The 16,855-nt window shown below is 39.3% G+C and overlaps 1 protein-coding gene across 1 annotated transcript; it reads right to left on the bottom strand.

Annotated features, from left to right (window-relative positions):
- Positions 1-6,803: 6,803 nt before the first annotated feature.
- Positions 6,804-16,411, bottom strand: puraa (purine-rich element binding protein Aa). The gene is made up of 2 exons (XM_035435100.1): positions 16,218-16,411; positions 6,804-8,862 (listed from the first exon to the last, which is right to left on the bottom strand). Exon 2 carries the CDS (start codon positions 8,787-8,789, stop codon positions 7,932-7,934), a length of 858 nt encoding a protein of 285 aa, XP_035290991.1. The 5' UTR covers positions 8,790-8,862; positions 16,218-16,411; the 3' UTR covers positions 6,804-7,931.
- Positions 16,412-16,855: the final 444 nt, after the last annotated feature.

The raw sequence follows: 16,855 nt of genomic DNA, 5'->3' as shown, positions 1-16,855 counted from the left end.
TATGTATGCCAATATGTAGTGCTAACAGCCACTTAAAATTCCAATAGCATACATAGTGCCTCTATGCCTATACTAATAACGTGTTGATTAAACACTAACCATTTTTCTGTGATGTAAGTCTCAGTATTATCTATTTTGTATTTGTGAATCCCCACCCTGACAAGGATGGGGCCCCCCCTCCTGAGTCTACTTCCTTCCCAGGTTTCTTCCTACAGAGTTTTTCTTGCCACTGTTGCCTCTGACTTGCTCTGCGAGGAGTCTTGGCGAGGATAAACTGTGAAGCATATTGTGATGAATCCTTTCTGCGATATAAATAAAATGTAATTCATTGATTGTGTAGCATGTATTAGGACATCTGTGGTTGTAACATAAAGTGACAATCAGCAACACAGGACTTTTTCCACTATGCAACACTTCTGCATACCATTTATTCATGTGAGCTGCATGGCTGTCCATCCATCCATCCATTATCTATACCCGCTTATCCTGAGCAGGGTCACTATCCCAGCGTGCATTGGGCGAGAGGCAGGAATACACCCTGGACAGGCCGCCAATCTATCGCAGGGCACAGACCATTCACTCACACCTATGGGCAATTTAGGGTCTCCAATCAGCCTACCTGCATGTCTTTGGACTGTGGGAGGAAACCGGAGTACCCGGAGGAAACCCACACAGACACGGGGAGAACATGCAAACCCCACACAGAAAGGCCCCAAGCCAAGATTTGAACCCACAACCTTCTTGCTGTGAGGCAACAGTGCTACCCCCTGCACCACAAGTCAAAGGGTATAAGAGGTACTGTATGTAAGCAGTGAGACCCGGCGGTTGTTGTTGTTGTTTCTGTGAGAATCACTGAAAAGTACCAAACGCCCAGGGATGCATAGGTATGGCCTGGCTAACCTGTACCCACCACCCAAAAAATTGCATCCCCCTTTACTTACTTATCTTAATTAATTCTCCCTTTGGTGTTATCCTTTGCAGCATAGCAAGCCTCGAAATGGTGGTTTAGGCTGCTGGTTGTTCTGTCCACAGAACAGTTCAGTGGCACTATTATACTGCAAACATGATGCTCAGCAAGTGCCATCTAGTGGTAGACTTCAAAAGCACACGTCTTTGAGGATGAACAGGTCGCATGAAAATAAGATTTGTTTATTTCTTTTACATGAGGTGGTCTTCACTAGTGTTTACCTCTATTGACAGATGCTGTAAATGTGACTGTCAAAGTGTGACACAGTCAATGTTAAACTAGCAACTATCTTATATTTAACATTATGTGAGAATGCACAGTGTTTGATTTTTGTGCTGACTACTGTCCAGCACTCCACTGTATCATTTGTGTCAACCCCAGTGTCTGAGACACAGCATTCTTGCCCAAGTCAAAACTTGAAAATTACTGTAACCTCAAGAACAAACAGGAAGTGAGGTCACTCTCAGCCAGTGCTTTAAACATTCTAAAATACTTGCTTATAACAACCAACATAATTTAATTCAAATTTAGTGAGGGTATGCTGGGGTCATCAAACAATAATATGTGTGTCCGCTATCATTAGATGTTTTGGCAAGGATTAAATTCCTTACAATATTTATTTCTTTTTTATTGTTTGTAAATTTTGATCCGTGCTTATGATGGCAAACGTAGCATTTGTATTGAATTTGGGCATTAAAATATTGTATGACTATCATCAAACAAACACACAAAAATTTAATACAACACGGCATCAAATTCAAAAGTGCCATGTAAAATAGCATTCAATAAGTGCAAGGTCAACATTTAATTTTAGTTTCACTGAGCTAGCCATAAGATGCTGCAGTGTGAACACAATGGAGAATGTGACCCATATTATATACAGCATCTTAAAATAACCAAAGAGTACTGAATTGCCCATTTCCCTCAGACTGGGTCCCCTCAGTAACTCCTGAAATGTGTGTCAGTATGTAGATGATGTTGTGACATTAAAAATTCAATCAGAGTATATTACAGGAGGGAAAAAAAAGAAGTTGGTGGAATTCAAATGGGACCCACTAGGCTCAATGTAGTCAAACAGAATGTATGCAGTTTCCAGGTGTGTAATTCCAGGGAGTCCAGCCTCATTATGAATGGTTTCTGGAATCATGCTTTTCCACAGATGGAGTGAGCTGTGTAAGAGTTCTCTTCGGGTCCATAGTTATGCTAAACGAGACCAGGAGTTCCCGCTCATGAGTTACCGAACGACTGCTGGATGGAGACCGATCTCAAACTGACCAACATAACTTTGCTGAATGGTTGTATGTGAATTAATGCCATTGCTTAGAAACATACCATTCCAATGTTCATCTTGCAGAAAAGCATGCTGGGTAGGTAACCAACCAAGTTTTCTGTAGTTAAGCGCCTCTTGTTCAAGGGGAAAAAATTTTTTTTTCAAAACATTCAAAGACATTTAGTTGAAGTAATCAACATATGGTGGCCCCATTTGGGCAGGTGATTAGTGAGTGAATGAATTGGAGTTAGGACTGCATGAAAAGTATAGATTACTGAAGACATCACAAAAGAATGGGACTTCTGTAGAAAATAATATATTTAATATGTCTGCGACCATTGAAGAACAGATGAACAGATTATGCATAAGCACAGTAATAGGCAACTTGCAGCTAATAAGGGTCCTCTGTGACCTTGATCTTTGACCTTTTACAAAACATAATAAACAGAAAACATATATCAAGAATAAATCTGTGTCAGTTGGGCCATATAAAGTGCTACGCCGAAACTAAAGATTGAAGAAGCAAACTCAGTAGATATCGTAGATCTGATCTGTGCTAAAGCTCCAAAACGAGAAAATTACAAATATACGCTTAATTGTACCAAAATTTGAAAACATTTTTCGGGCAAAATCTAAATTAAATGTATGATACACATTTTAAATCAATAATTCAACGCCCTTGGTTGCATGCACTAAGCGCGGAAAGGGGAATAGCACTGATTGTGGAGATGAACAAATGTCCACGCGCCCAATCGAAGTAGCACGGTCTTTGCCTGATCATTAATACTACGTAATAAAGCGGGTTACCACATTCACGGCAGACAGATAGAAACGAAACTTGGGCTTTTATGTCTCCACTGCCGTGATTATTTAATATTCAATAATCTGCTGTTTAAAAAAAAACCTCTTTACTTCTTGCTGACCTAAATAACCAAATACTTCGTATGTGCTAGGGACCACAAATCGCATAAAATAGGATTATCTACACAAAGGTTTTTTGGACAGTTTCACAGTTCATGTTGTTATGTTAAATAAACTCTTACAGAGTAGGCCTGCATGTGTCCCTATTGGACTCATGTAGCTACTCGGTTAGAGACTTTAATTAACACTGGACATTTTTACTGTGATTTGGAAATTATTTTAAAAGACAAAGATGTAGTTATTTTTCTTTATTAAACAAAATTCATAAAACAGAGATGCATTTTTAGAGATGAAGCCAATTGGCACCACAACCACAGCTGGGCTGTTTGGTTTGTTTCCGGATTTCCAATTTGCGGAGAATCCTTGGTCCATAAGCACGTCTGACAGATGTGTATGTTTACAGAGAAAAGCATACGGCTCACAAATGTAGTTTGACACGAATAATCTTCTTTAATATACAATTTTAACTTGAAGAGCGCACACCGCATTTTCTAGGCTAAATGTTTTATTACTATGCGAAATAAGTCATTTTATAAGCCTTTACTATACTTAATTCTAGCAAAGAGTCGACTCACACCGTTTGTGTTAAAGTGTTAAATCATTATAAATTCATAATGAGGCTACACACCCGTGTGTGCGTGTGTGTGTGTGTGCAAGTTATAGCCAATGGCCGACTAACAATGCAATTGTAACGTCATCAGCTTGCAACCTACTTAAAAAAAAATAAAAACATCATCATTTCTCCAACATCAAACGTAAGTATAAGACGCAAAATAAATTGTCAGGCAAAAACATACCAATAATGAGTACATGAATAAACAGCCGTTAATATTACGTGTTAACAGCGTCGTAGCGAACATTTTAATTACCAATTAACTTACTTTTCATTAACCGATTAAAAGGATGGTATTGTATTCACATTTTTAATTACAAAGATCACGAAAACACTCATTTAACCTTGCCCTCCGATTTGTGATTTTCTCTCCTCTCAAAATACCTCAGAGACGGCAACAAACCGACTTCTGCAAGACGTCAAAATATAACTGCGAAGAGTTCGTCTTTAAGCTCGTCGCCTCGTTGTCTTAAAAGAGGAAAAAACAATACAGAGTAGTAAAAACACTGCGAACTGTATTTAGTCTAGTGAGGTATAGCGTCAAAAAGCACGCAACATTCTTTCAGTTCGCGTAGATTCCGATAGCCTGATGCTAACATGCAGGCTACAGGCGGTGCGCTCTGACTTCTCATACTATTGCCCTCGCTGATAGCTTCAACGTGCGCTGTGCAACACACGGCGTCATGGTCTGTCGATGCACGTGCCTCATCAGGAACAAAAAGCAACGAATAAAAGGTTTACATGTGTATGTATTCTTCCCACAAAACTCTCGTTGAATGCACGTACGAAGCCAATGTACCGTATTTGCAACTTTAGTAAGCTTGCTCAGGTTAGCTGAGCAAATTACATGCTTTACTACCATTACTCATGTAACGGAACAACATATCACATTTCATGTTTTACACTGAAAATGTTATACTGGAAAGGCATAATAATATCACTACGTACACACACACACACACACACACACACTATATACATATATATAAGAGACAGCAGAATCTTTCAGACTCTCTGGCCAACAAGTTGTGACACAAAACAAGGCCACATTTGATGATGCTATGAAATACAATGGTAACAGCTGCAATGACGCCTATTAGCAGACAAATTCAGCACTCACACATAACAGGACTCAGAACGCAGGCGAAAGGTTACAGCACCCAATCACGGACGCTGCACTCGGCAGACACAATAAAAGAAAAAGTTCCACACAAAAAAGTTATTATAATGCATAAAAATATATTCATAAAGTCTAAAGATGAAACATCTTGTCCTTCAGACATGGATAAATGAACAGTTCTTTTATTTTTAAATTTGTAAACTGTACATAAATCATGGTTCACTCATTGCTGAATAAGTTTATTCCATAAAACTTTACTCTGAATTGGGAGCCAGTGTGAGAGAAAGAGAGACTGATTCACACAAGACATTCAATCCTTTCACTTCCTTTTCGAACAAGTGAAAATTGTTCAGACATTGTTCAGAGGTCTCTGTGCAAGGAAATGCTGAAAGCAGAAGAGCTCACCATACACCTGTCAGAACACATCCTTAAGTACATTTCACCAAATACAGGCTATATGAAGAAACCAGTGCAGAACATAAAACGTCGGTCTTAAGTGCGTGCCGTGCCACCACCCCCTCCCCCTCCCCCTCCCCCCTCCCCCCCCCCCCCCCGCCCGCCCCCCCGCCACCCAACACACACAAACAAACACACACACACAGGCCTTCCAGCTGGGATGGCTGAGAGATGGCAAAACACATGCAAAAGCATGTGCGTGTTTATGTCTGTGTGTGTACGTGTGTGTGTGTGTGTGTGCAGACGATAGCGCTCTCTCAGTTTGCTAAAAAATCAGACCGCGTTCCACAAGCTGGGACCTTTTTAAAGTGCAGATAAATGCTTTAATCCTTGAAGAGAAATAAACATGGAATTCAGCCTCATGCTTTCAAATATTTCTCATATATTTAATTGATATACATATATTGCCACCATTGGCACATACAATATTGCACACAGTAATGAAATGTAGCACGGAAACCCTTTGTGAGCCAAATGTTCAAAAATGACAAATAATGTGGAATAACGCTGAAAAGGAAAAACAAAAAAAACAAAAAATGAAATAAAAAATAAAATACAAAACAAATTAGACATGCTAACTAATTACCCCCCCTCTCGTATGAGGTCTTTAGCAACTTACAAACTACACATACTGCCCAAGCCATAGGTCTACATACAGAAAACATCACAAAGGGCTAAATAGGCGTCTGCTCCTCCTGACCCAGTACACGGCTGATCCCCTTGGCCCAAAGAGTCTTCCACATGACACCATCCATGTTTACATGTGCGCCGATGCCTGGACAGCTGAACAACCATAGCAGAACCTGAAATTCTGCACGTCTTTCTCTTTCAGCTTATTTTGATCCCGCTGACGACACCAGGCAGCAAGCTAGTACCCCCCCCCCCACCACCCCAAAAATGAATCCCCACCCCCCGCCCCGAAAACAACTAAAAAAAAAACAACCCAAAAAGAAAAAGAAGGAAAAAAAAAAAGAACAGCAATCCAAAGCACCGAACAGGCATGTAAACATGCGGAGTGTGTAAGGCACCAGGTCGTTTTTTTCTCTCTCTTTATTTATTTATGTATTTTTTTAAAATAACGCTGAAGAGGATGCTTTACACAGATATGCAGCCCTGTACAGGTAACTTGCTGCAGCTGCGTTCTCTCTCTCTCTCTCTCTCTCTCTCTCTCTCTCTCTCTCTCACTGCCACCTTTGCTCCTATTGGTACACCTTCGAGTCTACCTCCCCGTTTAATAGATTATTTTCAGGTCGAGCCCCGCCCCCCCACCCACCCTCCGACCCACCCACCCCACCCACGCCACGACCAACCCCACCCCCGCCTCCCCCATGCCCCCACAGAAAACGTGGAGTTTTAATAAAGATTGAAATACATCTGATTCACAAAATCATAATTTGTATTTAATATTATTATTTATTATTAATATTCTTTTTAAGTGAGCACTTTCATAAAGCTGTTTTTTCCCTCTTTTTTTTTTTTTTTTTTTTTTGCCCCTCCCCTATCCAATATTCCATGTATGTGATACTGTTGCGTTGAGGGTCCAATGTTGAAAGAGAAACAGCTGTAACCATTTTAAGGTATCGGCAACCGCCAGACTTTCAACCAGGACATTGCTGCGTGTTATCACGGCACCTCCTAACCAAAAAGTCCGGTACTTTTTTTTCTCGACACATCGCATTACAAGTTGACACTAAAGGTATAGCACACTCCTCATCTGCAATAACTACGATTTCAATCAAAACAAATCAAATTAAATGTTAACATTTCTTGAAATGCCATATTTTAACAGGTCTTCATGTTGACAGGAGGATCCACAGACCGGTTTAATGTGTGTACAGCTCGGATGCGATGCATATTGCATGTTACTTAGCCTGCGTTTGCCCAACGTACCTTTAACATTACAGACTGTGACAATTCAACAGATCTTTGACAGCATGCCTAGCCCTCATGTATACGTTTTTAGATTTGTTTCCGTGTGTGTATACATATATGCACACATACATATACATGTACGTATGTATATATATATATATATATATATACACACACACACAGTTCTACTCACATGTAAATATGGTGGCAAATATACTATGACAACCTCTTTTAAAAAGGTTTAAAGTTTTGGTTAAAAAAAATCTAAAATATCTGCTTTGTGCTGAAGTCAAATGTTAGCTCACACGAAAAAGGACTTGGTTCTCATAACTCGGCAATATTTCCATTTGAACATTGCAAACACTTTTTTATAATAGCTTGAACGTGTACAAAAGTTCCTGGTTAATTAGGGAAATAAACACTCAGTTCTTTATCATTTAATCAAGTAGGAAACACAGTTCATATATAATGTTATTACTTTGTTTTAGCAGCTGCTTACTGTTTTAATGGTGGATAGGTGGGTAACATCCAGCGATGAGTGGAAACAAGTCGTAACTGTCAGTCTGGTGTGTGGGTGGGTGGTGCTCCCTTGGAGATAAACAGATAGTTAAATCTTTATGTTTCTTTTTTACAGTAAAGTTTCTTTTTAATTATAATTTCTCTTTTTGTGATTTTCTCTTTTTGCATGTTTTTTTTTTTTTTGCTCTGTTTATCAATCATCGTCTCCGTCATCACCGTGCTCCTCTTGCTGCTGCTGTAGCTCGCATGCCCTTTTCTCTCGCTGCTTCTCCTGGATTTTCTTCATTTCATCCGCGTACTTACAGAAGGTATTACCGAATTTGGACCACACTTTGTAGGGCACCGTGATAGAGTTGCGGTACGTTGGCTTCACCTCGCTAACCCTCATGAACACCCCATACTTATTGGAACCCACGTCGAAGAAAAACCGTTTGTTATCCACAGTCAAGGAGGTTCCCTCCGGCAACTCCGCCGGTTCGTCCTCCACACCGTAGTCATCGATAAGCTTGGCCAAAGCGTCACGAAACTCAATAAGTCCCTGTGCAGGAAGAGCGATGGTCTGGCCTTGCGTGGATCCCAATCCCGGGCCCCGGTTCACGGTCTGTCGAATCCTCAGAAACCGGCCCCTCTGGTTCTCTTTCAGATCCATGTAATACTTCCGATTCTCTCTCACCAGAAATTCGCTCTTTAGCGCCCGTCGGGGCTCATCCTGTGCTATGTCCGGGTTGCTGGGCCCTAACTGAGCATAATGTTCGATGAAATCCCCCAGGTAGTCACGGAACTCAACAGCCACGGACATGGAGAGTGTGAGGCGGCTCTTATTTCCTCCGGCCCCGACCTCGGCTATCTTCAAGAAGCGGCCCTTTGCGTTCTGCTTTACGTCCAGATAGAAACGTTTATTCTGAATGTCAACCCGCTTCGAGGCTAGCTCTTGCGTCTCGTGCTGCAGCCCGGAAACCGAACCCGCCCCTCCTGTCACTGGGTGTAAGGAACCGACGCCCGGGCCTGTAGCTGCTCCTCCCTGCTCACTTCCACTGTCTCTGTCCGCCATGATGCTGCCTGCCTTCTCCCTCTGTCTGCTGCAGCCCCACTTCCAGCCAGCCACGCCACCGCTCTCGCGAGATCTGCGCAGACACATACAGGAGACATATTTCAATGCGTGTGGTCCACCTGTCGCTGGAGGGACACTAATTTCGGCTTTGCGTATGGTTTTAAATTTGAATTACCACTGATTTTATAAAATATATTGATACTTTATATAATTTCTCCCGCAAATACTAGGCAAATAATAAAATGGCACAAAATGGGGGATCAAATTCGATATGCAGCGGCCGATCAAGCCTTTATAGCCTCGTTGCCCGTTAAAAGTCTTAACATATCGGTAGCCTTATTGACTATTGCATATCACGTAGCCTATCCCTCGAAAACAAGTGGGCATATTGCAGCTGTTATAATTATTATCATTATAGTAAGCTATCCTAGAAAATTAATTGCTTAGCAAGCACTGTGGCTTTAATTCTCTTAGCATTAATCTGCGCCATGAACTGTTTATATACACGATATTTCTAATTCTCTGGAGATAATGACGTCACACCCATACGTAGCCTAACCATAGCCTATATGTTATATTACTTCTCTGAAAATATACAAAAGGGGGTGGCGTGGAAACATCGTTCATTTGCTTAGTAGACACTCCTTGTAGTTTTAGACATATTACCAGTAATCCAAACATCCAGATGACATATTTACTAAAGCAGTTCGGTGTTATGCACTATTGAAATGTCTATCACAATTTCCCATGCGTGGCATTTGAACTTGTTACGCGCCAGGTTCCCAAGCTGCCATTTTTTATTTGACCTACCCTGGATAACAAACTCTGGATAGTTTCACGTGATAGTCACCTGGCAGCGATTAACTTTGGTAGCCATTAGCCAATGACTTGGCAGCTGATTCAAACCTCCTGCACCTCCAAAAAAAACAAAAAAAAAAACAAAAACAAAAAAAACTATTTTGATCGACATTTCATAAACAAGAATGAAATAAATATCAGAATAGTGAACGTAAGCTGACAAACATACTCATACAAACATACATGGGGCGACATCGCTCAGGAGGTAAGACCGATTGTCTGGCAGTCGGAGGGTTGCCGGTTCAAATCCCGCCCTGGGCGTGTAGAAGTGTCCTTGAGCAAGACACCTAACCCCTAACTGCTCTGGCGAATGAGAGGCATCAATTGTAAAGCGCTTTGGATAAAAGCGCTATATAAATGCAGTCCATTTACCATTTACCATACTCTACAAACACGCTGAGCTCGTATGCGACACTGGCTGACAATATTCATTAACAAATACAAATGAACAACCATATTAACACTTCAGTCAGACAACTCACGATTTGAATTAAGCTATATTTATTGATATTTAATATGTATGCAACTTGGCGTCAAGGCTCTGCCTTTTATCACTCCCTGTTCATAAGACCCCAACAACCCCCACCCCACCCCACAGGTGAGAAGCACAGTCCACAGGTGCCGGAGTGCTGGCGGAGAGCGAAGAAAAAAAATACTATTGAAATGGGTAAATACAGAAGTAAGCAGGGAAAGTCGAACAAGGCTAGCAGCACACCGAATGAACAAGGGCATTAAAAGGTAAGGTTGGTAATTTAAACACCCCTCCCGTTAATGAGTATGCGATCATGATAGTGGACAGCGATTCTCGAGTTGTCCGCCCGAACTAGCTCCGCAGGCATCGAGTCATTAGAGCATTACTACTGTTTTGTGGATGTTCATCGTGAACCCGTCCAGACATCTGTATGTTTGAAGAAGATTTTTAGGCCCTAAAAAATTAGGCCAAATTCAATTATTTGCATGACATGAAGCGAGACAAGGAATAATTTGACTAACATTTACTTTGTGAAATAATTTTATAACTTGTTACACGTTCCCCTTCCTTCTTAATTTTAAAATGTTTAGGCAAGGATTCCACATAACTAAGCTTACAAGTATTACATTTTGAAGCGCAAGTTTTATATAACGCACTGAGAACAATCACAAGAGTTACAAAACATGTAGCCAATAGCCCGGACAAGAGTTAGCATCAGACTGCAAATGCCTATGAAATATTTCAACGTCTTGAATGTTGATAAAATCTGAAAACACGCATATCATTGAGAATTTTTAATGAAACACGTTACTAGGTAAAACATTCAACCATAATTTTATAATATCATAAACCTAAAGTAATGTAACTGGTGCTGAGAGACATAATTTAAAAAAACTGACCCAGGAATGGTTGATCCATAAGGCAGAATCACTAATTAGGCTATATAACGTATTGCAAAGTATATAAATGAGTGGAGGCCAGTGGCATTGCTTTTGATCTATACGTTTAATGATGTGCAGCCATTCGGCTACTCTATATGGTAAATCACAAGTTTATTAACCTAGTTATTCTAAAATTATTTTCGGATACGTATTCTAAAATATGCGTTTATTAACTGGGTATCAAAAAAAAGTAAGTAAAGTATGAAACGAGTAGCCTAATATTAGCAAAATAATAAAACATACAATGAACTGGAACGCACACACGCGCGCGCGCGCGCACACGCACACAGGTTTTAAAGCGGCACGAGATAAACAAATTAGGCTAATGAAAATTAAATGCACAAATACAAGTGAAATGATGAAAATGGTTGTCAGAAACAGAAAAAAAACACTGACAAAGCATCTAGAAATATTTTGTCGCGTCAGCTTCAAAATGTTTTCATTAAAATAAGGTCTGTGAGCCTGAGTCCGAACCCGAGGTAACCCATATATACATATATGCTATTAAAATGTTGTCAAGCTACTTGTTTGTAGCATTTTATGGCTGCACGTGGAGATATTTAAAATAAACTCAATGTTTTCCAGATTATCATTTACAATCGTTTAAAAAGTCACGCTAGACAAATAGAATATTTTCAATAACTATTTATGTATCCACATAGAGGCCATTGTTTTATTGGTTACTCAGACTTTTGCAACTTAATAGCAACCTCAATATTCAATCTGACAAAAGAATCTCTCGTTTTTACTGATGGTCTTTCGGGGCATTGCAATTTCTGGGAAAGAGACGGGGTAATGTTAGAAAAACATTATCAAACGTCTGAGTAAAATATTTAAAACACGATTTTTCTTGAATTATCCTATATATTAATTAAAAGTATTTAATGGCATTACACAAAATTGTATTTATACTTTCAAATCTAGACTAGCCGACAAAATAATAATAAAAAAAATAATATATAGAAATAAGTTGAACTAATACATGTATTATCGCCTTTATTAACCAAAATTAACTAAACTGTTTTACATAAATATGTAGGTCAAACGAACTATTACTACGGCCGTAATGAAAGAACACGGATGTAAAAACATTGAAGTATACCTGGCTGATGTTCACAGAGAACCACCCTTTCCCGTTAATCATAGCAAGACACAAATCCAACAGCATCGCTGTTTGGACTCAACATCTAACGTATTTCTGCACGTGGTAATTTTATTTTCCAATTTTGACGATCACTAAAATGAACGAAAATATTGCTCAAGAATAAAAAATTCTCATTTACTCGGTTATCTAAAGAAAGTTTAAACTACTTCATCTAGATAGCGAATCCGAGATCACCAACGATATTTTCATCAGTTTCGATAAATAGAAATGAACTCACACTCATTAGTAGTGTTTTTTAGTTTGTTTTCAGCTGTTGTTTAATATTTATATTGTATTTAATATAAGTGTACATTATATAATAAACTGTATGTAATATCTGTATTGTATTTGATAATTATATGGCGAATGTTTAAATTTATGCAATATAGGCCTAACTAATAATAATGATATTGACCCAATTAGGCTTGTTAAGGATCGGTCTTGATTCCAAAACTACTTTTTCACAATACACGGACAAAGAGAATCGAAATTTCAGAAATTTCTAAACCGCCATTTTCCTTTTCCAAGATAGATGAAGTCAGTTTTAATAAAGCTTATTTAAACTGTTGTTACTTTGGTAAACATTTTCATTTCATTTTCATTCTAATTCTATAGGACTAAATAAATACAAGATGGTAATATTTGCACATACCACAAGTAGAAAGTAATTAAATGTTTAATAACCAATATTAATAACACTGTCATAGAAAACACTGTGTATGTGCGCGTGCGTGTGTACCTGTGTAGCCTATGTAGTTGTCCAAAATATTCCAAGATACAGTTCTTTGATATAATGCAATATAATAACAACCGGATTGCAGTCCATAAGTAGGCCAACAGTATATATAAGTAGGCTATATAAATTCTCAGGCTATTGTTTAGCAGTTTATTTCGTAGGCTAACATGGACAGAAAATAAATAAATGATAAATAAACAATTTTTGTGCGAGTACTATTCTAGATCTGTGAAATAAAATAAATAAACCGAAAAAATAAGGCACAACAGGCGACATCAGAAATTATAAAGTATATCGGAGTTATTTTTTTTCCAGAAAAATTCTTCCGCACCCAACACCTTCTCCGTAGCCTCTGCCGACGAGCAGAAACTGTCAGACATTACTTCCCGCAAGCGCGACTTGTCCGCTGCCAGTTGGATGAATTAATTATCTTCCATCTTCCTCCCATGGAAGGCACTGTAAAACGATGCCTGCATCTGTCTACATCTTCCTCTCGCTCCTTCCAAAGTTTCCAATGGACTTCGGATGTTCTATTCAATGCACAATGCTTAAATATAGCATAAAGCAACACAAACAAAAATATCAGGTAAAAGGTTTGGTGATTTTTCACATTTCTAAACTGTTTTACCGGTCTTTGTATCGAAAGTTGAGACATTAATGTTTCGTTTTCAAATTCAGCAATTTTTCGTTTTCAGATTTATTAAAATGTAAACTACCCTCCATGCAGTGATATTTTTATTTTTTTAAAATAAAAAATAACCACCAAACTAATTATTTTCTGCAACATATGTATCGACAGAGCAAAAATATCACTTGCTTAAATCTGTCGTCAAATACATTTAGATTGAGTCGCTACTGCTGTTGACAGTGGTACATTCAATTCCCACAGCAACATGAACTATCGGGTTCACCTGTCCTTGCGGTCACGCATAGGCTGACAAAACTGCAGAACAAGATAAGTGCAATTGCATTAAATACACACGCGCACACACGCGCGCGGGGGGCTAATCATTCCGCCTCCCCCGTCCCCATATTTTTCCGCTAACCATTTGTCCGGAGACGTATTGTAGTTACGGAGCACATTATCACGCCAGACCATAGGCAAACAGAAATCAAACTAAACCGCTGACAGCATTAAGTTCCGCTTCTCAAACCCTTTCACGTGGCGTGTGCTTTGGGCCTGAGTGCTTCGGTGATGTTATATTTAATTGTTTACCCTGAGTTTCTTCAGATTGTGACTAAATGTGTTGTCATTCTTGTTTCGACGATGATCATATCCAACAATATATTTGGCTCAGAAAGCAGAAACAGCATGACCTTATTGTGCCCTTTGTCATTCCACATGTTATGTCGACAGAATAGTACCGGTGTCAATGTTGACAGCATCATTGTTGACGAACCTCCTCTGTCGCATCAATGGCACGGTAGACGCCATTACTTGACAAATGCATGTACGGAATTCTGACCCAAAGGGATCCAACCATTCTAGCGCAGATCTATCTTGCTGAAAGGTGTCAACTTGTGTCTTCCATTGCGGAGGCCGATTGTAGATTCGATTTTGGTTAATAAAAATATATTGCCAAACAAAAAGCATTAGAATTAGAGACACACTCAACAAATGGAAAAAAAAAAAAAAAAAAAAAAAAACAACAACACCAATGTCCAAACTGATAACGAAGACAAATAATCTTTCATTATTATTTTCTTAAATTTCTGGTATTCCGTGAAGTCCAAAGTACAGGGCATGCGCGCTGGAAACTGCTGGCAGCCTAGAGAATAAAACTGGATGTTTAGAGTTTCACATATATTGAAAGTTTAAAGAATTAGAAAACAAAATAATTGTAGTATTATTATTATTATTATTACCACTACTACTACGACTATTAGTAACAGTAGAAGTACTAGTAGTAGTAATAATAGCAGCAGTAGGCCTAATTGTAGTAGTAGTAGTAGTAATAGTATTGTATTTTTCTTTTTGCTTCTTCATATATGTACTGTTAATTTATGTTATACCTTGCTTAGATTCTGAAGTATATTAATTTCTCCACAGAAGAATTTGTCTGACTGAGAACAGTCCCTCCCTGCTGCCGCCTATTCATGCCGCGCATTCTCTCACACCAACTGATTACTGAACGCCCGCTCAATGAATACCAATATCCTACAGAATCCAAACAATTGCAATATTCTTGTAGTTTATTATACACTTTTTTCTATATGCAAATCTAAACATTATCAAGATGAAAACAGGTTCGTAACAAGTTTCAATGACTGTTTAGGTCTCTTAATTATTAAAAAAAAATTCACGCAGGACAAATAATTATTACTGTGAACACTGTGTATGCTTGAAAACAAATAATACGTGAATAATTGATCGCTTAGATGGGAGTTAATACGACTGTGGTTGAAACTGCCGCACGTGGTTTCATTTTCTAAAGTCAGAACTGCGCATTATAACCGAAGGTTTGTTAAACTGTTGCTGGTCCAAAGCAAAGACAGGAGAGAACTACCACCCGCCAATCTACAAGTCTCTAATACAAATAGTTTCCATTGGATTATATTTAGGTTCGAGCTGTTGCTGACACGTGTCCACATCTAGACAAATATGTATTATCCAATCGAATACAAATCTTTCGAAGGCATTGCGTGTTAATATTTTTCGGCCCAAACAAATATTTGATTGCAGCAGTCAACAAACAGCGTAACCTACGCGCACACTCAACAGCCAACTTATTCGACGAGTGTTTCATATTATCTTCAGTGTAAAAACTGTTACAGCTACGATATTTAGTGAGGTTGATGCGTCTGTGTTGGCTGCGTTGTGTGCTTGGTGGACACTCGGAATTTATGACTGTCAGGACACGCGCGTGTGCGTGTGCGTTTGCGTTCGTGTGTGTGTGTGTGTCCGTCCACAGAGCAGTCAATCCTTGACAAATCTAAAGTGTCTCTGCTTGAATATGCAATAGGCGGTTTCTCAGTCGTGCACTATAGCTACCCAAAATAGGGAGTTCATTAGTGCCACTCTTTCTCAGGAAGTATACGAATGTTTTGCAAAGGTAGGTGCCACCGGAACACCGCTTTTGCAAATGACGAGAAACCGCCCGTTTAGCAAGACAGTATATTTAGCTACAGCGCACTAGCCAACGGAATTACTTATAACTCAAGAAACATTAATTAAATACCGTTAAAATCAATAAACAATGCAAAAAGAAGAATGGGGGAAGAATTCTTCCCGGGTTAAAAAAAAAACATTAATTAGCGGTAAGTAGCCAAACCTTACCCGCTGGGTGTGCTGACAGAGTGCTACAGAACCACTGCGCAGCCCCGTCGCAGACAGACACGGCAAGAGACGAAGGTGAAGTATTGCAGGCTAGGGAGGCCTACTGTCAACACAGCCGCGGCGCTGCTTCACTGATTCGCCGCTACACAAGATGGAACGAAACAGCAAGTCGTGGCATGGAGACGGGGGGACGCACGCAAGACTACAACGCCACACGCTTGGTCTCTGATGTCAGCACGTCGTATGCGGATTGGTGTCTGAAGCATTCGGGCGCCACGCGCTGCCTCAGGAAGGGTACTGCAGGCGTGTGAATCCAGGACCTGTAGTAACAGAATCTATACAAATGCAGAACCCTACATCATACAACATTCTTTTGATTAAATCGTCTTTTGCCATTGGAACCTGTGTCAATAAATCTCCTTGAATTGTTTATACACCTATTGATAGCAAGATATGACGAAAAACGTAAGAATGTCCCCGGTCATTTAAAATTTAAACTCTTATTATCAAGTGTAATTGACCATTAATACATTAATTCAGTTGGACCCTGCATTAATTATACAGTCAGAAAATGTATTTGTTTTTCTTAAAAATATTTTTATTTATTTAACTAGCACATTATTAGCCTACCTCAAGCA

Source organism: Anguilla anguilla, chromosome 9, assembly GCF_013347855.1.
Source record: "Anguilla anguilla isolate fAngAng1 chromosome 9, fAngAng1.pri, whole genome shotgun sequence".
Taxonomy (NCBI): domain Eukaryota; kingdom Metazoa; phylum Chordata; class Actinopteri; order Anguilliformes; family Anguillidae; genus Anguilla; species Anguilla anguilla.
The sequence above is the reverse complement of the archived record's forward strand: the minus strand, read 5'-3'. Positions and strand labels throughout refer to the sequence as shown.